This window comes from Uranotaenia lowii, chromosome 1 (genome assembly GCF_029784155.1).
Source record: "Uranotaenia lowii strain MFRU-FL chromosome 1, ASM2978415v1, whole genome shotgun sequence".
NCBI lineage: Eukaryota > Metazoa > Arthropoda > Insecta > Diptera > Culicidae > Uranotaenia > Uranotaenia lowii.
In genome coordinates this window covers 138,686,433-138,710,156 of record NC_073691.1, presented here as the reverse complement: position 1 = coordinate 138,710,156, position 23,724 = coordinate 138,686,433, and the positions used below count along the sequence as shown (strand labels likewise).

At 37.6% G+C, this 23,724-nt stretch overlaps 1 protein-coding gene across 5 annotated transcripts in view; it reads right to left on the bottom strand.

Moving 5' to 3' along the window:
• The window catches only part of LOC129740259 (dopamine receptor 1), a 708,993-nt gene that overhangs the window by 2,601 nt on the left and 682,668 nt on the right, over positions 1-23,724 (bottom strand). For 4 of the 5 annotated variants that reach the window (XM_055731865.1, XM_055731867.1, XM_055731869.1 and 1 more), the window contains one exon: positions 20,120-20,572. In XM_055731865.1, the coding sequence (XP_055587840.1) occupies positions 20,120-20,572 (453 nt within the window). Of the gene's footprint in view, positions 1-12,119; positions 20,573-23,724 lie in introns of those variants that run through there. The other variant, XM_055731866.1, reaches the window with a different exon arrangement.

Below are 23,724 nucleotides of genomic sequence, written 5' to 3'. Positions count from 1 at the left end.
GAACTCTGAAAATAAACACAATCACAACCCGACATTCACTTGAAATTCACGTGATGGGGAAGTGAATATTTTTTCTCACTTCAAATTCAAGTGACGACTGAAGTGAATGTGGATGAATTCACTTGAAATTTAAGTGACTGCCAAGTGAAATGTATATGTCGCACTTGAATGGAAGAAAATCACTGGATCCTTGTTTTTAAGTGAAAAATCATGTGTATTTTAAGAGTGAATTTGGGTTCAGTGCACTAATACTTACATACACTTTGACCAGAAAGAAAATCAAAATGGACTAAACAAAATTTAAAAAAAAAATCGAAAGTAGATTTTTTTGGGCAGAATTAACGCTGGTTAATAATGGTTTTTAAGTTTTTGTTCACTTCCAATAAAGGTTGACCGTTTTGAAGAATTTATGAAATTTTCAGCCTACTACGATGGCAGGGGCGGTCCTAGCGTTGGCTCTTGGAGGGGGGGTGATTTTCCAATTTTCAAAAATCAGTCAATATAAAGGAACGTTAATATCTGGTGAAAAACGATCATTTGAGTGATCGAAAGGAGGGGGAGGGGGGGGGGGGGGGAAATGGTCAGTTGCAAATGAGCCTACAATATAAGCTGCACACTGCTTCTCCTTCCCCCATAAATTTCACTGAACAACGTGTGTTTAAAAAAAGATGAAACAAGAGATGAATAGTGAAAACTTTATCAAAGTTTCTCTTTATACTCATTTCAATATCCTTCTACACAACTCACACATACTTTTATAAAACAACCAGCGAATCTATAATATCCTCTGCAAAAAAATGTTGATATTTTTTTTATAATTCGCACGTTGCTGAGAGATGAAAATGAAGAAAAAAAATTTCAAGCTATCTTAATTTTTTCCTGAGCTTCCAAATATTTGCGCTCTAATATTTTATAATTTTTCGGAAGTATTTTACTTTTCACCGAATAAGCCGATAAACTAATTAACAAACATAACTAACGACCATTGAATTTTTCATTACCTCATTACCTTCATTACCTTTGACTGAATCGTGATTTGGAAATTCAGTATTATTATTTTCAAATTTGGAAACACAATATATAAAATCAACACTTTAAATATAAAATGTAGAATATCCGATTATCGAAATCAGTTTCTGAATATGAAGCTTCTGGAAACTTATTTAATTTCATTTGCTTTTGAATTTAAAGTTATCATTCAAAATTTTCAATTTTAGTCGTACTACAACAAATTAATTATAAAAAAAGTAATTAGTCTTTTTTATTGTTCATGTACATTTGTATCTACACATGATTCTTAATGTTTTTAAATAATTTTGAATTATAATTAAAAAAAATAAGGTGAAGGGGTGATTCTTAAAGTTAATACTTTTTTTTAGTGAAGAGTCTCAATCATTTACAATTTAAATAGCCAAGCTTTCAGATTCAGAATATCAAACCTTTAGTTAAATTTTAACTTAAAACTTCAATATTAATGTAAAGATGAGCTGAAAGCAGTATCGGTGACATAATTGCTGTAGATCTTGAAATCCAGGAGTGTTGGTTAAAATCACTAAAAGATCTTCTGACTTATTAGTATGATAGATTGCCTTGTTGCGTGAAATGATAAGGGAATAATTTTAATTAACAAGAGAAAAAATAAAACCGAGGTAAACTGATTTTGGAAGATTTTTGCGACCCAAACTCGATTTTTTTGTCAGATTTTTTCTCTCCCTTCTTATTTTCTGGCATTTAGTAATTTTAAAACTAAGCAGTTTAGAATGAAATCGATCAATGATAATTGATGAAGTAACTAACCTACATGAACAAAAAAATGTAAAATCTTTACATTATCCTGTATTCATTCAACGATACAGATTAAAAGGAAGAATGCCAAAAAGTTCCCGCAAAAAAAAACAATACAAGTTTCGTCTAGATAATCTTCGTATTTTACAAAATGGGGAAACATACTTACTTCTATAATTATTTCTCATGGTAAATTACTCACAGTCTTCATGAAATTGATCATTCAGCCAAAACCTTTTTATTTTTATCTTTTTGATATTTTACACTTTTGCTAAAAAGTGCACAATTTTTTTCAATAAACCTTGTATTTTCAAAATTTTTACCGGAAACAAGAACTGATAAAAAAAATACAAATTTGCATTTAGTGTTATTTGGAAATTAAGTCAAAATCAGTTTTCAAATTCTTTGCACCCTGTAAAATGTGAATTTTGTTTCCTTGTGTTATAGTTTTGAATGCAGATTTTGGGTTCTGGAGATGAATTTGAAGCTCTATCGCCAACACCAATTCCTTCATATAAAAACAGCTTTTATAAATACCTTTTGTTCCTTTTTGGCTCTTAAAAAATTATAGAGAACACCATGTAAAGGCAAGTGAAAATAGCACTACTTTAGATTTTAAAATGAGGTTAGCATTAGACATCTGATATGACTTTATAAAGTTTACAAATTCTCAATGAGCCAGTTGTAAACAAAAGAAAAAGAAACAGAATTTTAAATTCAAATTTATATTTATATTTCAGATATGTATAAGCTTTTTATTCTTAAAGTAAAGTTTTATTAGAATCATTTTTCCTGATGCTAAATTAATAATTTTTTATCGATTTAAAAAATATTATGAAATACAAAAAAAATTCTTATGGGAAGCTTTTCGCTGCTCAAAACTTCATCAAAAATGAATTTAATGCGGCATCAACACTTGTTGTTTATAACGATTGAATTTGTTTAGTGAAATATTGGTGACTAAAAGATAAAAAGAAAGATAATAAAGTTAGACGGTCAATTGAAGTCATACGTTTCGTGAACGCCTACTGGAAAACTGATCACTCCGATGGATAATTAGCCCAAAATTTAAATTTCTTACAATAAAGGCAGTTTAACACTTGAAGGCCAAAGGTTCTTTTGTACTTCTTAGAACGACCGAGATCTGTTAATCCATTAAACATGGTAGAAATTTCTAAAAATAAAGAAAATTGAAAATCACACAATTCCGTACGTTTATAGTTAATGATTTTTTTTACTGTTTCCTTCTAAATTTGAGCAAATGGGTAATAAAGAAGCTACATATTAAAGAAAATAAATGTATGACGACAGCAGAATAAATATTTCTAGTATTTCAGTGTTATAACCATATTCACCCTCCTATGTAACTTTTTCCATTTTGTCATTTTATAAAAATTCAAAACAAAATAAAGAATTTAGAAGCTCTGAATTTGATGAAAATAAAAAATTTATAACGATTTCCTCGTATTAATTAAGGCATATCAGGGAAATTAGTGACAGTTTAAAAAAAAAGTTGTCCTTACATTTTCTAAATAGCCAATTAGAAAATAACACTAAAAACCACACTTTTGTTGAGTTACTTATCAACAAAAGTTATTTGGTATAATTTAGTCCAGTGAATCGCAAGTTACAGCTGCTTAAGTTTGGGAGACCGACTTTTCTCAATATTGAACCTTTTGTGATAAATTAACTTTATTGGCTGGTAAACGGTGGATAATGTGCAACACGAGACCCCATAGTGGTCATATCACCTCTTATTCACAACTCCTATCTCTACCTCCCCGCGGTGCCGGCTGGGGTGCGAGTAACCTAAGCGGAGATCGGGTACCCAACCCCGGTGGATGCTTTGGTCGCATGCAGACTGAGAAGGTGGCCGCACGCGTCTGTTCCCCAGGTCAGGGGCGGCGTGCAACAACAACCGAGCGTCTGTTCTCCAGGTCAGGGGCGGCTCAAACAGCGTCTGTCTTGCAGCAAGCGGCTGAACTTATGAAATGCGGCTCCCGCCAGCTAAGTCCAAGATGGCAGCCCCATCGCGGGATAGGGACTTTAGGCTAACAACCTACTGCTCCCGATTCATAAACTTGTTACGGAATCCGAAAGAAATGACCGATCTGGAACTTTGGCGACGACTTTTAGCATGAAAACACGGACACGAATTGGAACTTGGAATGTTTTAACCCTTGCCCAACAAGGCAAGCTGGCTCAACTTGCTAGAGAAGCTAGCCGCCTCAAGCTTGAAATTCTGGGACTGAGCGAAGTCCGTTGGCCTAATACTGGAGAACACAAGACTCAATCCGGGCAAGTCCTGCTTTACTCTGGCATACGAGGAGAACATGCTACTCGGGAACGAGGAGTTGGTTTCCTGTTAAGCCCGCAGGCCTACGCGGCCCTCATTAGATGGGAACCGATAAACGAAAGAATAATCGTAGCCAGATTTAGAACACGGGTTAGAAACCTTACAATGGTCCAGTGTTATGCGCCAACTGACGTTGCCGATTTGCAGGAGAAAGAGCAGTTTTACAGTCAACTGAACAGCGTGGTAGAGAGAATTCCGAAGGGTGACATTCAAATCCATTTGGGCGACTTCAACGCAAAGATTGGCTCCGACAATCAAGACCTTGAGCGCATCATGGGGCGCCATGGCTTAGGACAGATGAGCGAAAACGGAGAGCTGTTTGTAGAATTTTGTGGCAACAACAACATGGTGATCGGTGGATCGCTCTTCCCCCATCGACCAGCACATAAGGTCACTTGGGTATCCCGAGATGGCCGAACAGAAAATCAAATTGACCACATCTGCATCAGCCGAAAATGGAGAAGGAGCCTTCTTGATGTCCGCAACAAGCGAAGCGCAGACATTGCATCTGACCATCACCTCGTCCTTGGCGAGATACGACTGAGAGTTGCGCGTGTCCAACGGCGCGAGGAGAAAGTCGGGTGTCGATACGACGTCCGCCGGTTGGAGAATCCAGAGGTGAAAAGGGCATACGTTGAACAGCTAGAATCCCGAGCCTCGGAGCTGCCGACAGACGGAACAGTCGAAGAACAGTGGTGTGGAATCAAGAATGCCTTTATCACGACGAGCCATGGTACTCTCGGTAAAGTTTGTGGAAGAAGAAGTGAATGGATGTCGGATGAAACTTGGAGGATGGTCGATGATCGGAGAAAGGCGAAAGTCGGAATTGAGCAGGCATGTACCGGGTCAGCCAAATCAGCCGCCCGCTTACGATATGCGGAGCTGGAAAAGGCAGTTAAACGAGCTTGTAGACGAGACAAGAGAGCCTGGACAAACTCCCTAGCCGAAGAGGGGGAAAGAGCCGCCGCCAATGGAGATATCCGTTTACTTTATGACATTTCTCGCCGCCTCAGTGGTGCAAGGACTAATGCAAAAATGCCGCTGAAAGACCGAGCAGGTCAGTTATTGACCGATCGAACAGATCAGCTCAAACGATGGACTGAGCACTTCGAACAACTCTTCCGAGTCACGAATAGCGATGGCCAACAGAACCCGCAGCTCGAGGCGCCTACAGTAAGTCGCATAAATGGCGTCAACTCGGAAGCGCCCTCGCTGGCTGAAATAGAAGCGGCAATCAAAAACATGAAATCCAACAAAGCACCTGGGATCGATTGTATCCCTGCTGAAATGCTGAAAGCCGACCCTGCCCTGTCAGCACAAATGTTGCACCGTCTTTTCGCTGACATCTGGGATACTGCAACATTCCCGGCCGACTGGATGCAGGGTATCCTCGTAAAGGTCCCGAAGAAAGGAGACCTGACAGAGTGCGGTAACTGGCGAGGCATAACGTTGATCTGTACAACCCTTAAAGTACTCTGCAAAGTGATCCTGAACAGGATCCAGGAGAAAATCGACGCTACACTCCGACGGCAACAAGCTGGATTCCGATCCGGACGATCATGTGTGGACCACATCACAACGCTACGAATCATACTGGAACAAATCAACGAATTCCAGGACTCTCTTCTGCTGGTGTTCGTTGATTTCGAAAAAGCATTCGACCGACTCAACCATGAAAACATCTGGGCGGCTCTAAGGCGACGAGGGGTCCCAGAGAAACTAGTCCATCTCATCGAAGCACAATACGAGGCATTTTCATGCAAGGTCTTGCACGATGGTGTCTTGTCCGAACCAATCCCGGTAACTGCTGGAGTGAGACAAGGATGTATTTTATCACCGCTACTTTTTCTAATCGTAATGGATGAGATTCTGACTGGATCGATCGACTGTGCACCGAACCGAGGATTGCCGTGGAATCCTTCAACAATGGAGCATCTGAACGACCTTGACCTGGCTGACGATATTGTTTTGCTCGCCCAAACGCAACCGGATATGCAGAGCAAACTCGACGACCTCACCGAAAGTTCCAAGGCAGCAGGTCTCAAAGTCAATGTCGGAAAGACCAAGTCGATGGAGATCAACACAGGAAATCCCTCCAGTTTCATGGTAGCTGGGCAACAAGTTGAGAAAGTGGAGTGCTTCCAGTATCTTGGTAGCCAGATAACGCCTGATGGTGGTACCAGGAAAGACATCGAAACCCGGATCAGAAAGGCCCGATTTGCGTTTGCGAGTCTCCGAAACATCTGGCGGTCACGCCAGATCTCTCTACGAACAAAAATCCGAATCTTCAACTCAAACGTCAAATCCGTATTGCTGTACGGGTGCGAAACTTGGTGCACATATGCGGTGACGACGCGAAAACTGCAAGTATTTGTAAACCGCTGCCTGCGGAATATCATCCGCGCTTGGTGGCCTGGCAACTGGATCTCGAATGAGGAACTACATCGCCGGTGTCATCAAAGGGCGCTAGAAATCGAGATTCGAGAACGTAAGTGGAGATGGATTGGGCACACGCTGCGAAAAGATGAAAACGAGATTTGCAGAGAGGCGCTAGATTGGAATCCAGAAGGTCATCGAAGAAGAGGCAGGCCCAGAAACTCGTGGCGGCGAAGCCTAGCCGCTGAAATCCGAACTGTCGACGAAAATCTTGACTGGGACCAGGTGAAGACGCTGGCTCCGGATCGTCAACAGTGGAGGTCTTTTACCACGGCCCTATGCACCGGAGGATCGGCGCGGGATCATTAAGTAAGTAAGTAAGTAACTTTATTGTAGAATAATCACCCTCACGGAGTGGAAAATTTTGAAAATTGTAAAGCACATCTACTGAGAAAAGTTCCAACTTTTAATAGAAATTCTAACTTTTGTGGGTTTTTTATAACGGTTCATTGCCGCTTGGGGGGGGGGGGGGGGGGGGGGGGTGATGACCCCGATCACCGATAGGACCGCGTCTGTACGATGGGCGCGTTATGACGATCGCATGGGCCGTGATAGAACATACCCATAAAAAGCATACCTTAGCGAGCTCAGTATGATTTTTGAGCATAAAATCATAGTTTCGTTTCTCCTCTATCGAAAATATTGTCTTATTCGTTTTTCTCTGCTTGGTGACCCTTATTGAAAGTGTTTCAAATTTAGATCGAAATGAAGAAAAACCTGAATTGTGAAATTATCACGACACAGGGGTATTTTAAGGAAAAACTCATACTTGCCGCGACCAATCATAGCATTTAAAACAAATTGGTAATGTTTTGCAGGCTTAAAATGTTACAGATTCTTCAAAACAAGAGTGGCACGTATTAGCCACATGGGGCGTTATATGAACTTTTCCCCTACCTATCGGAAGAATGCAAGAGAGCGCAAGATTTTGCTTCATAGCCTCCAAATCGTTGCAAGCGACAATATTTTCCAGTTCTCTCATTGGTCAATCTGATTTTTAGCTATCTGGGTACACTGCTAGTTGCAGAGAGAACATGATGATTATTTTCTCACTTGAAGCCCGCGCGGGAGCAAAATCATTTCAAAATTTATAAACATGGTGGACTTTCTATTATATCCGATGTAAACTAACTTCAGACGACATTTAATACGATCTTTTCACTATGCAATTGGAATTGCAATTCGCAACACCATTTTAATCGACTTAAGTTATCGTGTTTGATACGATTCCATGTTTGCTGAGCACCTGATTTGTTTCGAGAAAATCACTGTTATAGTGATCTTCTTGTACCAATGATGCTATCTAATTGATTACACGCGATTGGCACAAAGGCTAAATTGTGGGTGTATAATAAACAGTGTGTCCAGATTAAAAATGATCGCCGCCAATGCACGCAGCATCACTATGTTGCTACTGCATCATTTTCCTCATCAGGGTGGTTCATTTCGACCCTTTCGTTCCAGAACAAATGGAGAATGTAGCCTGGGACAGCGCTGGCTACTTGCTGTGACTCCGATGATCGTTCAAGGAGTGCAAAAACGTACTTGATGCTATTATAACTAATTTGGCTGCCTCTGCAAGGAAAAATTACGAAGAAGATATTTGCCTAGTTGAAAGATACAAATCTTAAACTTACCTAGCAAATTTTTAAAGCCATCTGTTCTGTTGAGATAGCTAAAACCATTCTAGCTAACGACTTCCTTTGAAATACTTAACCTTTTAACACTTTTTCAAACTAAATTCATTTTCTCGCAAGAACCAACACGGCGAACTGTTGTCTTGTGACCTCTGTTTTGCACGATAATTCCGTGAAGTGTAAATCGTCGCCAAAACCAAAATAAACTGGGAAATAAAAAAGTCTTCATACGTCAATTCAAACCAATTTGATTAAGCTTTTCATTATTCAAATGAAACCAGTGCTTAATTTGAGCTCAGGTAGGTTATCGAATGGACGATTTATGTTTCGAAATGGCAGAAATCTTTATACAAACAAAATTTTTAATGTGTTTTCAAACCGTCTGCATGTATCTCGGTTTTGAACTAGCTTAATTAGCAGCTCAGACTGCTTGCAGTTCTATCTATAGAGTGAGGAAAAATTGATAATTGAAAGCTATATTGAGTTTAATATTAAAATAAATTCCGAAATTTCCAAAAAAAATTACCATTTCCTCACGAAACTTTATTCAACGGGGGTCGATTTACCAAAATTGAAATATTTCTATGCATTTTTTGTGTTATCAAATTTGTGTTGTGTTTCCACGCAGCGAAACGATTTTTTATTTCAAAGGAAAGTGCAGCGAAAACAAAGGAAAATTTCCTTTGATTTTGGGATAAATAAAAATTTCTTTGTTTCAAATGCATTTTCGTTTGTTTCAAAGTATTTTTCTTTTGAAAAATCTTTGATTCAAAATATTGATACTTTGGAACAAAAAACCGTTTCTTTTGATTCAAAGTTGCTTTCTTTTGCCACAAGGTAATTTAATTTAGATTTAAAAGCATTTATTCATTGAACCATTTTCTATTTATTCCAATTGGAAGCGTCATATTCTGTTGTTTTGAAATTCCTATCAAGAATTTCAAATAATAAAAAGAAAGGATTTCAAATTTTAAATTTATTTTTATTCACAAATAAATGAAACACTGGGTCACACAATGGTTCACTTTAATCGAATCATCCGGTTTAAATTTTCGTGGACCTGATCGCTGGATTGGAGCGGTGTCACCTCGGTTGAGGAATTCAGGGACTTGGAAAACCATCTATCGGCCGTGGTCCTGTAAAATTTCAAGCACTTATTGAAAATCTTCAATATTCATTCTTTAATACATAAACTTACCATACTTTATCCTGAATCCTCCTAACTAAGCTAACTCTGATTCACATTTTCACAAGACCAGCCAAACCGATTTTTCGTTTTAAATTCTTCTTACTCAATGCAAAAAACCTTCTAAGTTTGAAGTTTTTATTTAAAGAAATTATTCCTTTGCATTGAATACATTTTTCTTTGGTTGAAAGAAAATTTACTTTGTTTCAAAATAAATATGCAATTGAACAAATGTCTTTTGAATCAAAGAATTTGTTTAAAATCAAAGTCCAAAATTATTCGATTCAAAAAATTAATTCTTTCTTTCAAAAATTATTTATTTAAAACAAACCCATAATTCATTGATTCAAAGAAAACAGGAGATTGAATCGAAAAAATTAATTTTTTGAATCAAAGTCAGTTTTGTTTTGTTTCAAAATCCAAGTTTTCTCTGCGTGTCGAACCAACTGTAAAGGAAACCGTGTCGCTGTCTAAACTATCGTGAATGGTTCTCAGTAAGTCTAATGCTTGTAATGCGCAAACATTCTTGCAGCTATATTCTTATGTTGTTTTGATATAAGTTCCATATACATTATAGAATAATCGTATGAAAGTTGAAAAAACAGCGTTTACCTACCAAAATGGGGCAATATACATACACAAATTTCATTTCTTTCATAAGCGACATCATATACGACACCTTATTCGTACCTATCGGAAGAATGCGCAAGATTTAGCTCTCATAAGGGTGATACGGTCAAAATTTGGTCAATATCAACTTGACGTATTTCTTTCAATTTTGCATTTAAAAAACCTGAACACCCCCATTTTGAAGGTGTGTGTGTAGAATGTTGCTCCGATTTTGATTTTGAAATTCACTCTTCAGATGTCAAAATGCGGTCCAAGGAAGAAGAGCAGCGTATCAAAATTTTGCTCGCGTATCGCGAAAATCCGAGCTACTCGCACGCAAAGCTGGCAAAATCATAAAAGTTGCCAAATCAACCGTTACAAATGTAATTTAAGTGTTTGGGGAACGTTTGTCGACAGCCAGGAAGTCTAGATCGAGGGAAAATCGAAAACCGGAAACCGCTGAGACGACAAAGAGAGTTGCTGGTAGTTTCAAGCGAAATCCCAACCTCTCTCTCCGAGATGCCGCAAATAAGCTGGGTGTATCGACTACAACCGTGCATCGAGCCACAAAACGAGCCGGACTATCGACTTACAAAAAGGTAGTGACTCCAAATCGCAATGGTAGACAAAATACGACGGCCAAAGCGCGATCCCGGAGGCTGTACACGACGATGCTGACGAAGTTTGACTGCGTGGTAATGGACGACGAAACCCACGTCAAAGCCGACTACAAGGAGCTTCCGGGACAGGAGTTTTATACGGCAAAAGGAAGGGGAAAGGTAGCAGATATTTCCAAGCACATGAAACTGTCAAAGTTCGCGAAGAAATATCTGGTTTGGCAAGCCATCTGTATCTGTGGCTTGAAAAGCAGCATTTTCATTGCTTTCGGGACTGTCAACCAAGAAATTTACGTGAAAGAGTGTTTGAATAAACGTCTGCTGCCTTTCCTGAAGAAACACGGTTGTTCCGTACAGTTTTGGCCGGTTTGGCGTCTTGCCATTACGGTAAAAAGGCCATGAAGTGGTACGCCGCCAAAAACGCGCAGGAGGTTCCCATGGACAAGAACCCACCCAACACGCCAGAGCTCCGCCCAATTGAGAAATACTGGGCTATTGTCAACCGGAACCTAAAAAAGACCAAAAAAACTGCTAAGGACGAGCAGCAGTTCAAGGCAAACTGGCTTTCTGCGGCGAAGAAGGTGGACAAGGTGATCTGATGGCAGGGGCTAAGCGAAGGCCCGGCAATTCGGATTTAGAAAAGTGGAAGCCCAACTGAATATTTTTCCTGAATTTTATATAAATTAAACTTGAAAAAGAAATTTAATTTGATTTTTCAAATAAATGATTTCACCGATTTACACGCGTTTTCCCTTGACCAAATTTTGACCTTCAAATCGTTGCCAGCGACAATATTTTCCAGTTCTGTCATTAGTCAATATTATTCAATTTCTATCTGATTTTCATCTATCTGGATGCCTTGCTGGTTGCAGAGAGAACATGACGATGATTTTCTCACTTGAAGTCAGCGCGGGAGCAAAATCATTTCAAAATTTACAAACATGACGGACTTTCTATCGTATCCTATTTAAACTGACTGCAGAGTGCAGACGACATTTTACACGTTTTGTTTACAATACAGTTGGAATTGCGATTCGCAACACCATTGTAAACGATTCATTGAGGGCATTGAGAGATTGAGGGCAAAATATAAGGAATTTCTCATGCAACTTCATTAACACTCAACACAAACGGACAGTTACTTTCTTTCTAGATTTTATTTGTTTCGATTTCTGATTTCCTCATTTTAAACTATTCACAACAAAGAACAATTATAGACCTATTTGCTTGTTTGTGTGTGTGTGTTTTGTGTCAGTGAAATATTTCGCAGTAGCTCCTGTATTCCTTTTTTTCTCTTTATTCGCGTTTCTACATCGATTTTTCTCGCGATATAGAACAATTTAGCGCTTGGGTTGAGTGAATGCGTGTGTGTGGGGTTTTCAAATTTATTAACATCTATCATGTTTTTGGTTCTAGGTTTTAGGTTGCTCATCAATCACACCACAATACAAAATATAATTTGTTGAGGGAGTGGTGTTTTATCTTTAATAGAGTTTTGTTTTTTTTTTGGGCAATTTTACCTGTAGTATAGAGTATTTGAATTGTTTCGTTTTTTTTAAATATTAAACTAATAAATTGCTATTGAAATTTCACTTCACTTTGTTTGGTTCCACGTGGTTTGGAAGAGACTAAAATCATTTTTAACAATTAACTATAGAGTCATCTGTTTTTTTTTGGGATTGTTCATGGTTGTTTTGGTTGTGTTTGTGAGCATAAGATGCGAGTTGTAGTAAGTTATAGTTAATTTTCACCATCTTAAATAGAGATATCTCATTAATCATTTAATCTTAGTTTTTAATTTTCTTTTCTTATCAAATTTTTGGTACTGGTATTGCGATTTTGCTATCAGTGTTTAATATCTAAACCAACTCTGCGATATCTTACACTGTTGACTCTTGCTTTCGATAAATAAACAATAATCAGTCTTATTTTTGCGTAAAAATAGTGCAATGAACCATAAATGAATGTAACATTTGCCTCTTGCAGTCGCTTCATGTTAATGAGTGAACGAAAAACACGAGATTGGCTGTGAGATTTCATTGATTTATCTCACTTTTTGTCCTAAAATCTAAACGCCTAAACATAGCAGATTTGATTCTCTCTCGCTTCCTCTCTTCATAAAGAATGTATAAACTGATAACTATTATCAGTATTTGGTTTCTATTAATATCATTTTTCGATTGGCCTACTCCTAGACTAAGCCATGACAGCTGGGATTCTGTTTCTAACACTAAGCGCTTTGGATTCACTAATAGTTTCATATTTCATAGTAGTCTCACAATGAAAAGATTTGTCCCTAGTTTCTAAGGATATGTGGGTTGTTGCATTTACTCGTTTTTTATCAATCGCTTCTACTCTACAAGGAGAAGGATTAACTTCCTTTTAATCACAATAATACGTCAACAAAAAACTTGCCTTCCTCTATTTCGTTCTGGTGAATACATCCATCTTATATTATCAACTCCATGTTTTATGATTTCATTTTCTTTTGTTAACAACATCAACAACACAGTGAGAACATTCATTACCCTTTTCTGCTTTGCTTTCGACAACAATCCTTTGCCATAGTTCTTAGTTCTGTGAGAGTGATCAGACCACAGGATTCTAGAATATGTACAGCTACGTACGAATGTTGATTTTCTGTGGAGTTTTTTCGCAACAGAATGAATAGGTTTTTTTTAAATTTTAACATGGAAATTTGAAAAAAAGAAGAAAGTTGTGCAAAGGCTTTTAAAAAGTTCTACTTATGGGTTTTGACATTAACTAATTAGTTGAAAATGACCTAGGTGAAGCAAGCATTTTTTTGACTTTTCAACAAAGTTGAGTTGAGCAGTTTTTGAAAAGAGTTGTTTAAGATAAAAATTCATGCCGGAACCAAATAAAATCTTTAATACTATTGTTTTATGTATAAGGCATACTCAGATTGATGAAATTTGCAATTTTTTTCAATGAAAACCCTTATTAAAGACTTGAAAAGAGTTTTTATAATGATCATTTTCAAGATATAAAATTTGCTCTTCGCTCACTGGTCGGTGATTTCATCTGACCAATTTGATATTTGAGCGATTTTTTTTCATTTTTTTCTGTTTTCCGTCCTGGAAAATGACAATCCAACAAGATGAGTAACGTAAATTTGACATCGTGCCATTTCCACAAGAGTTCTTGTTATGTTACGTACAAGTATTTTAAGTTGAACTGGCATTTTGCAGGAAGGAAAAATCGAAAATAACGAAATATTTTTAATGGTTACAAAAAATCTTATTTCTAGAAATTAGATTTAAATACGTTATAAGAAACTAATGATGATGAAGATTGAATACTGAAAGCGGAAACTGAAAATAATACGATACAACCTCTTTTTAATCTAAAACGGTTTCTTGAAACTAAAATTCTAATGACAATAGGGGAGATGGGGGCATAATGGCCACCTTAAGGAAAACGCTTATTTAACCATAGAGAACAGCTGTAATATGTGAATTACATCATTGTTTCGTGTTCAGACACTCAAATAGTCTATTGCCTAATTGGATGAAACTTGAAAAAGTAGATAAAAACGTTAAAAAATGCATTTTAAAAATTTTTGCCGAAAGCTGAAAACCAGTCACTGTAGAGGCATAATGAGAAACCCCCCGAGGCAGTATGAGCACCATTAATTAAGGCATAATGAGCGTTTTCTGCGGGGATTCTATCAGCAAATACGACTAGATGAAGTCAACTGAGTAATAGAGCTACAGCTTGACTTGTATCGTCTGACGATTTGGCCTATTGGTAAGATGACTGAGAGGTTCGATTCCTGGTCGAGGTGATTTTTTTTTCTTTTATCATTCATGATCATGATTGCACTAAACGGTGAGGCGTAGATTCATCAAACAAAGCAATAACAAAATAATCTAGGTCTGCTTGTAGAATTCAAAGGATTAACACATGCTCATACATTATGTTTCTGGTGTTTTGTTTGACGGATGATGCTTTGATGCTATTAGCCGTATAATGTACAATAAAAAAAATCAATCATGAATGGTAGTGCAAAAAAAAAATCCCATCGAACAGGAATAGAACTCGAGACTACTGATTACCTCTCCGACACCTTACCAATAGGCCAAATCGACAGACGAAACAAGCCAAGCTGTAGCTCTATTATTCAGTTGACTTCATCGGGTTGAATTCGCTGCTAGATTCCCCGGCAGAAAATGCTCATTATGCCTTCATTGAAAGTGCTCTGTTCGCCTCTAGTAAACAAATTAAAGTAAAAAAGCGTTTTAAAATTGATTAAAGTGAAATATCAAAATTTTTATGATGTTGAAAATTGAGAAACAATGTGTAGATCATGTTGCAGTGCGTACATTTCAGATCAAGATGATTTAAAGGTCATAGAAACTTATTTGGTGGTGCTCAAAAATTATAATATTTTCGCCACTTGAGAACCTAGCTGGTTATTATTTAATTTTTCTGTAAAGATAAAAAGGATATTTCTTTTTTGGTGAAAAATTAATACTATGGGTAGTACGAAACAAATCCTTATGAAAATTTGTTTAAGAAAATACGTACTTATGTAGAAAAAAGGAGTGCTCATTATGCCTGGGTGCTCGTTATGCCCTCATCCCCCTAATAGCTTAAAAAGGAACAAAAATACAAAAAAAAAACAACACATACATATTTCACGCGTGCTTTTCATCTCGTATGAAACTTCTTAAGGATTCATAGAAACGGCTGCAAAAGTTAGGAAAACAACTTTTAATTGAACATTTCACATTTAGAATATGTTGTCCAGACAACAAATCTCGCATGAGCTTTCATTACGTCGTATGAAACATCTTAAGAATTCACAGAAAGCTGCTGCAAAGTTATCAAAACAACTTTAAAATTTGTATTTCACACATAAAATATGTTGTCCTTGCAACAAAAATTCTAAATGGAATCCAATTTAGTGCGCTGCGATTAAAAATAAAACTTTTTGTTTGCATTTTGTTTCATGCGATATAATGTTATTGAAAAGAGGTTGTGACTAGTTTATGTTAGTTTCTGTAGTTTTTGCAATAAAACTATACGTTTAGGTAGATTTTTTTTTCATAGGACGTAATGAAATCGCTCGATAGATTTGAAATTGTTTAAGTCAAACCATTCTTCTGTTGCGCGTAGGTAAGTGTGTATTTCCTATTGACAGTAAATATGTCAACTTTTTCCATTTTGATCAGTTTGCTGGAAACGTCTGGGTGTATTTACATATGATTGAGCAAAGTTAGTTTGGCTTTTTTGTCTTTTTCCTCTTCCTTTCTTTTTTCCCGTTTGTGCTATTTGTTTCTGATTGTACTTTGTACCTACATGATAAATTTGACAGCTTCTGTGGGATATTTTGTTTTCTTTTTGTTTCTCTGCTGGCTGGATGATAGATTTGATTCAGCGATTGGGTTATCAGGCATGGGAGATTTCTCGGGTTGAAAGTTTTTTTTGAGTATTTTTTTCTTTTTAATATTAAAGTATGATTGCTTCAAATTCGACGTGATGTTTTGTATGTTCATTTCCATACATTCTGGGGGTTTTTGCCAACTTGTCTAGTTGATGTGAGTTTTCATGGTTTATGCCAGCTTTTGATTGACTTAGTGGGAGTGACCCTACTTTGGACCTATGGCATATTTTGGTCCCTAAATACCGAAAATTGGAAAAAAATCATTTCACTGGCATACATTTCAAATTATCATATGTAAAGTGAGTTCTTATCCTTCCTTTATCATATCAGACAGTAATTTGCCATAAAAAGAAATAAATGAAATAATGATAAAATTTTCAACGTTACGTTATATTTACGTTAAATGTACGTTAAAAATACTTTCATTTCAGTGGTTAAACAGGCAGCTCAAATAGTGTTTTGAGCAATCAAAGTTAATGAGAAAATATCACGTTTTTTAACTGTTCAAGCAAAAGTTTAAAGGGAAACCACTATCATTGAGATGTTGTATATGGTCTATTATTTTACTGAAATAATAGAAAATCATTGGAAAATCCGGAAAAATTGTAAAGAGTCCAAAAATAGGACAATTTCAACCATGATGTTCCTTTTTTTATCTAAGAAACAACAAAACATTGTTTCAGAACAAACAAATCAATTAAGGTGCGAATTTTCATAAGGGCATAATTGAGAGCCCATTTTGAGAATTTCTATCAGTTTTTGTCAGCTTTATGCAAACGAACTAGAATAAAATTGTCACAAATAATGTTGAACAGCTGACACTGCTTACCGGGAGTGAAAATATTTAAAATATTCATAAAAGAAATTAGTGTTTTCTGGAACTAAAAGTTATAAAACTTTTTCATAATAATCTTTGATTTGAAAATAATTTTTATCCGTTTGTTGCTTAATCTTCAGTATATAGGTTCAAAGATGAAATATTTTATCATTCATATCTTTGTAAATCTATCAATAACAAACCTATATATAAAATCCTCATATAAATTTATATATAAGAACAATAATATAAATGTTTTCATTCTCTGGAAATCAGTAATTTTCAGTCCATTTATGAGAAACCACCGTCCAAAGAAGGGCAACTAACACTCATTTGCTATAAGTTTTATTTTTGGCTTTGCTATTTTGATAATGATCATTTCTGGGACAAGTGAAATATATTATGTTAATTGTGAAAATTTAGTACGTCCAACAATCGATATCTTTTTTCGTGCACGTTATTGTTCAAAATTCGCAGCGACAGTTCGCTGACAATTTGAGAAGTATTACTTTTCATCTTGCCCACAAATAAATTTTAATGTATTCGAATGAACAAGAAAAAAAATCATATCAACACCTACTGCAGCCGCGATAATATAAGTGCTTTTATTCAGTCTTCAGTGTTAATTTTTTTTCGAAAAACCCTGTTTGGACTGATCTTATACCAATTCCTCCGCTATACAGTCAATCGCAAAATTAATCGTACACCCATTATCCATTCTTGAATTCTGAGATTTTCAGGGTTTAACAGTAAATAATTAAAAACAACTTTAATCCATTAAATAATATCTCCTTTTTACTCTTTAACTTTGAAAAGAAAAATAAAAATTGTTTACATTTTCACTTCATATTTGAAAAAACGACTAAAAACACAATTTCAAGCGTAGCAAAATTGATCGTACAACTTTTTCTTAAAATTCTAATAAAAATCAATTCATAGAAAGTAACGGATATCAAAATTCAACTTAATTAGTATTTGGTATGACCGTCTTTGGCATCTAGCACTGCTTGCAAGCGTCGTTACATCGATTCGACGAGGTTTTTGGTCACACTAGATGGAATGTTCTCCCAGATCTCCTTAATCGCCGTTCTGAGTTCTGCCTTGTTCCCAGGATTTTTATTTTTCAGGCGATTCTTGACTCCCACCAGAGAGGTGTTCTATCGGGTTCAGATCGGGAGACTGCGGAGGCGTTTTGAGTTGTTTAGGTGAATTATACAGCAACCACTCCCGTACGACAATAGCTGTATGTTTGGGGTCATTGTCTTGTTGGAAGTAGTAATCACGAGGTAGCCCCAATTTATCCACGGAAAGCTGCAGGTTACGCTTGAGGATATTCAAATAACCCATCTTGTCCATCGTTGAGTCAATAAATTCCATGGTTCCAGGTCCAGAGGCCGACATTGAACCCCACAACATCTGGTTGCCGCCACCGTGTTTTACAGTGGGACCAAATTCGTGGGCTGGAGCTCCGTCCCAGGTTTTCTTCACACCATTTGCCGTCCATCCGATCCGAAAAGGTTTATTTTTGTTTCGTCGGTGAATAGAACTTTGTTCCAGAATTCTTTAGGCTTATTAACATAAGCCTTAGCGAACTCCAGCCGTTTTTTTTTCATATTTACCTTTGAGATAAAGGGTTTTTTACGCGCTACACGACCACTCAAACCGCTCCTGTGCGCTACCCTCCGGACAGTATCTGCGCTGACAGGGTTCCGATGGTCCCAGCGACTTCAGCCGTCAATTTAGGAATACTTGTTTTAGGGTTCCTTCTCAGAGTTCGCACAATTACCCGTTCATCGGTAGGAGTCAATATGCGTTTTCGTCCTCTTCCAGCGATATTTTTCACGGTTCCTTCGTATTTCCACTTCTTGATGATGTACTGCACTGTAGAGTGGGATCTCCCGACAGATTCTGCTATTTCCCGCAATGACTTTCCGCGACAACACATCATATTATCAACCATCGCGTCGCAATGTCCGTTTCCTTGCGCTTGCTTGCCATTTTGATAACAACTCTACGAAATTCAGCAAATAAACAAAAACAAACACTGCTCATGTAGCTGCTGGGTGTTGACATGACACACTGAAAAAAAAACTTGATCTTGTTTACACACCAAACATTTCAGATTAAATTAAATGTGTACGATCAATTTTGCATACCTTATTTGGGATTTTCATGAACTTCTTGATTTATAAAATAAGCAAAACTGATTTCTCAAAATCGACGGGATCAGAGGAATAGCTAGATCTGTAAACAATTAATGTGCATCAAAATCTTAAATGTTGATCCATTTTTCCACACCAAACAAACGAAATGAGTTGGTAAACCATGTGTGTACGATCAATTTTGCGATTGACTGTAAATAAAACCTTTCAGGTATAAACACTCACTTTTTTGGAGCATCAGCAGCGGTAAGGTGTCTAAGCTATAATAACACTTAATTTTGACACCTCAAACGAGGTGCTATCTAGCTTCTGGGTGTTAAATAAGCGAGCCAGGAGCTAAATTCGGATACCGACCAGCTCTTGCATTTTCAGGTCTAGGGTAAATTTACAAAACAAAAAACCAACAAACACAAATAAAACCTAAAGATTCGACACCAGTGGCAAGAATGGAAACAGCACTAACCGGTGCGCAAATGACCTGCTAAATTTATTGCAATGAGTCCCGAGTTAACACCTGGAATAGAACCTGCCGCTGCCGATGGTCTAGACTGTTTAATTTTAAACGATTTTCTTGAAATGAAGTTTTGAAACATATCAAAAACAAATCCACTTCCACATGGTCTATTGACTCGAACGTAGCTTCTCGACAAAATTCCGAAAGAGTTTCATACAGACAGTTGACAAAAACGGTTTGAAATGATCATTTAACGTTCTTAGCAGACCGATGTGTTTTCGCATGGTTTCCTCATTTTTTTTTAAAGAACGTTTTTTAAAACGTGCATCAATCGTTCAAAATCCCACAACCACAAAACTCACACAACAGAAACTTTAACTATGTCAGTGTATATTGTGCAGGGATGCTCATTTGTATGTGTGTACCCATTTGCCATCTTGTTGTCACCCTCACCATTGTCTAGAAGAAAACCTATCGGTGCATTAGTCTAGTAGCTGTCTATCCCTTCAACCAAGTGCCTCAACCGAACTCTCTAAACTTCCGTGTTGTTGATGTTGTTCTAGTAAGGTCAGATAGCCGAAACCTGCTCCAGGTCGGCGGATGACCGACCGGAGTTCATAACTACATTTTTAGCGGCGTAATCCGTCACATACCGATCGCTGTGCCGCGGATAGATGTTGCCCATCTCCTGGCCGCAGCACCAGGCACTCCTCGTCGTCAGGATGCGCTTGAATGCCGCTCGGAATTCGGTGTTGAAGATCGAATAGATGATCGGGTTGAAGGCCGAGTTCGAGTACCCAAGCCAGGACAGCACCTTGAACGTTTGGCCTCCGATGCAGGTTTTGCAGAACGCTGCGATGATATTTACACAGAAAAACGGCACCCAGCACACTAGGAACACTCCCATGATAACACCGACGGTGATGGCTGCCTTGTGATCGGACACGTGATACGGCGAAGAGGCCGTGTGCGCCAGCTGCCGGAGTTTTAGCTTGTTTTTGTTCGCCTTTGGCTTCCGTATGCTGCGATAGCGTTTTTCGCTGATCTCGCCCGGCCTCGTGACGGCTCGTATCGATTTCACGTGCTTCTGGGCGTAGCAGTAGAGTCTGTAAAGAGGTTAAACATAGTTGAAATGTTATATGAAGGGTGTAACAATCAAATATAGGTTCTTTTCAATTTGACATAGTGTTTTTCAAAATTTCCAAAATCAACGGATCACATGTTGATCCTAATGGTTACACAATAACTAACAAATTTAAATTAATATATGTCGAAGTCGAAATGTTCGGAAAAGCGATTTAAAGTTTTTAGAATGCGCTGTTAGCCCCGTAATTGTTCAGACGAATGGGAACGTAGAGCTGCAGGTTCTGGTTTCGTAATCCTAGGGGTCGTACGCTGAAAGGTATGACCTCCAGCAGTTCGGGGCAGTAGATTCTTCATGTGAGAAGGTTCGCGACAACTAGAGCACGAGTAGCATTTCGGTGAACTTGTAGCATATCTAAGCCTATGAGACGGCAGCGGTTTTCATAGCTTAGTAAACGAAACGGATCTTGCCAGCTGGATAGCATCGATTCTTTCAGCTCCGTTCGGGTGAAAGGGCACCAAATAGCTGAAGCGTACTCGGGAATAGAACAAAATGTGAAGCAATAAAGACGTTTCAGGCAGTATACGTCTTTGAAGTCTGACCATACGAAACAATAATCTAAGGCTTTAAGAAGCTTTGTCGGCAACATAGTTCGTATGAGTCTTTAACTCTAGTCGTCGGTCAAGAATAGAAATCTACCGAATAGTGGTATTCGGCCAACTTCAAATATTGCTTTCGGATATATTTTAAACTACCCTAAATTATTTGTAAAGTTTGACAATTCTGTTACAGTAATACCACTGACCATACTGACTGGACACTCAATTTCGTTTTCTGGATAATTTTTCCAGAAAAAAAACAAAAAAAAACATTTTTCCAACAGTACGCAATGTCGATTCCAGAGTGCGCATCGATCGATTTGAAGAAATGCTATCCCAGTTAGGAAATGCCACCCAACTTTAAAAATAAAACACGCAATTTCTACGATAAAATCGGGCTAAACAGGACCATTTTTCCTACAGGGCATTTTTTGTCAAATTTTTCAGGTTCGCCACCTGCCGTCGGTATTGCGAACCTGCAAAAGTTGACAACAAAAAATTAGACAGAAAATGGTTGAATTTTTGTTCTAAGAGTCAAGTCAGTGTGGTCAGTGGTAATACTTCGATATAAAGCAACGAATTTTTTTTTCGTTGCTTTATATCGAAGTTACGTTATATCGAAACACTACTTAAAATGGTGTTTTGGAGCATCGGTAGTGATCGTAAATGTGAAAAAGTTGTTTCTAAATTCTGTTTGTACGGATTAAAAGCGGGCCACAGACTACACAACATTTGTACAAATGCGATGAAATGCGATATATATAAATATATTACTTTTTACCATTAAAAATCTTGGCTTCAATGCTCTAATCGCTCCTGCTATGCCCAAAAGCACCATCTGCAGACAGTTTTGTTTTTTTTAGCTATAAATTCAATGCATTCCTTGCCGTTTAATAATTGTGATAAATGTCATCAAATAATGACATTCTGATATGATAGGCAATTAAAACCAAACAAAAATCCCAAAGAGGGGGTATTTTCAAAACGGCTCAGAAACATCAGAAATGTTTCTTAGTTATTTTTATAGCAAGTGATAAAATCCGTGCATTCGCGATGGTACAGAAGTCTGTACATATTGATCAACTGTCAGCAATCATAAAAACTTATTTGAATAAAAGACTACACCCAAAATTCAGACTCTGTGCCAATGGCGTGTAGTCAATTACATAGCATCATTGGTACAAGAAGATAACGCGACCGGTGCTGATTCGATTTGCTCCCACTGGCATTAATCTCACAAGTTAACCGAATTGCGTATGTCTGAAAGAAACAAAATAAAAACGCTTTCACGTCCCTCCCTATCGCATCACAAGACGAAGAAGGATGGAAATAAATACCGGCCAACACAAGGCAGCCAGCCAACCGAGCACTGTGCGTGTGAATGTAGCAAAAGCAACAACAAAAACATCCTTCTAATTCAATCCCTTCAATCCACCGGCAAACTACCACGGCCAACATGTGCGTGTGTATGCAGTAAAAGCAACAAAAAGAACATTGCTTCAATTCAATCTACCTGCAAACAACCAACGGCCAAGCTGCCCGGCTTTAGCAGCTGTGTACCTATATGTAGCGTGTGTATGTGATAGCAGGCAGTAAGCAAAGCACAGTTCTCATTCAATGGGTTTCCCGTTCCTTCACTCCCGTTCCCTTTGCCGTTTCCATCGCAAGACAAAGGACTACCTTGAAAGGCGGCCAAACGCCGGGAAGCCACCGTTGTGCGAATTTTTGTGATTGTTCGGTGACAGAAAGCCTATGACAAATATCCCTCGTTCTGCATGAAGCTCAAATAGAACACTGGTTAGGATGTCGGACTGGCAAGACGATATAGTTGGTGAATTGAGTTCATCTCTCCCTACGGGCGCTGTAGTTTTTTTTTCTTGTTTCTGGGGTGAATTATCCAATAGGAAAGAAATCCCATAAAATGTTTTTCTTGTTTCGCTTCAATGTAGTGGTCATGCATCATTTTAGTTGGAAGTCCTAATGCCGGTTACGGTTTTTCAAACATATCATCTTCGGCACAGTGCACATTTCAGCGCATTATCGGCACAGAGATTTGCTAAATAGGCATTGGATTTTTGCAACCTCTTCTATGGGTGTACATACCCTAACCTCACTTCAGCTTAAGCAACTTATCTGTAGGTGCAAATATAGTCATTAAGTTTTTAAATTGAGATACATGCTCTAGGCTGGATTTTCAAAAGCACAAAAGCGACTATCACAATACCTACTGAAAGTACTGGCGTTACATATTCAACGCTTGCGCTCATTCGCTCTTTATGCCTCTGAGAATTTACCGCATGGCTCATAAACAACATTATTATATTTTTATGACAAAAAGCCATTGAAATTAAACATATTTATTCAAATTAGAAACATTTTTAAAAGTTACGTTATATAGAGACAAAAGTTGCTTTATATTGGGTTACTTTATATCGAGGTTGCTTTGAAAAGAGATTGCTTTGTATCGAGGTATTACTGTATTAAGGTACACCGGGGCAAGTGCAAACTCGGGGCAAGTGCAAACGATCAACTTTCCCATGTTACAAAAAAATTAAAAAATATTTCTTCTTCTAGA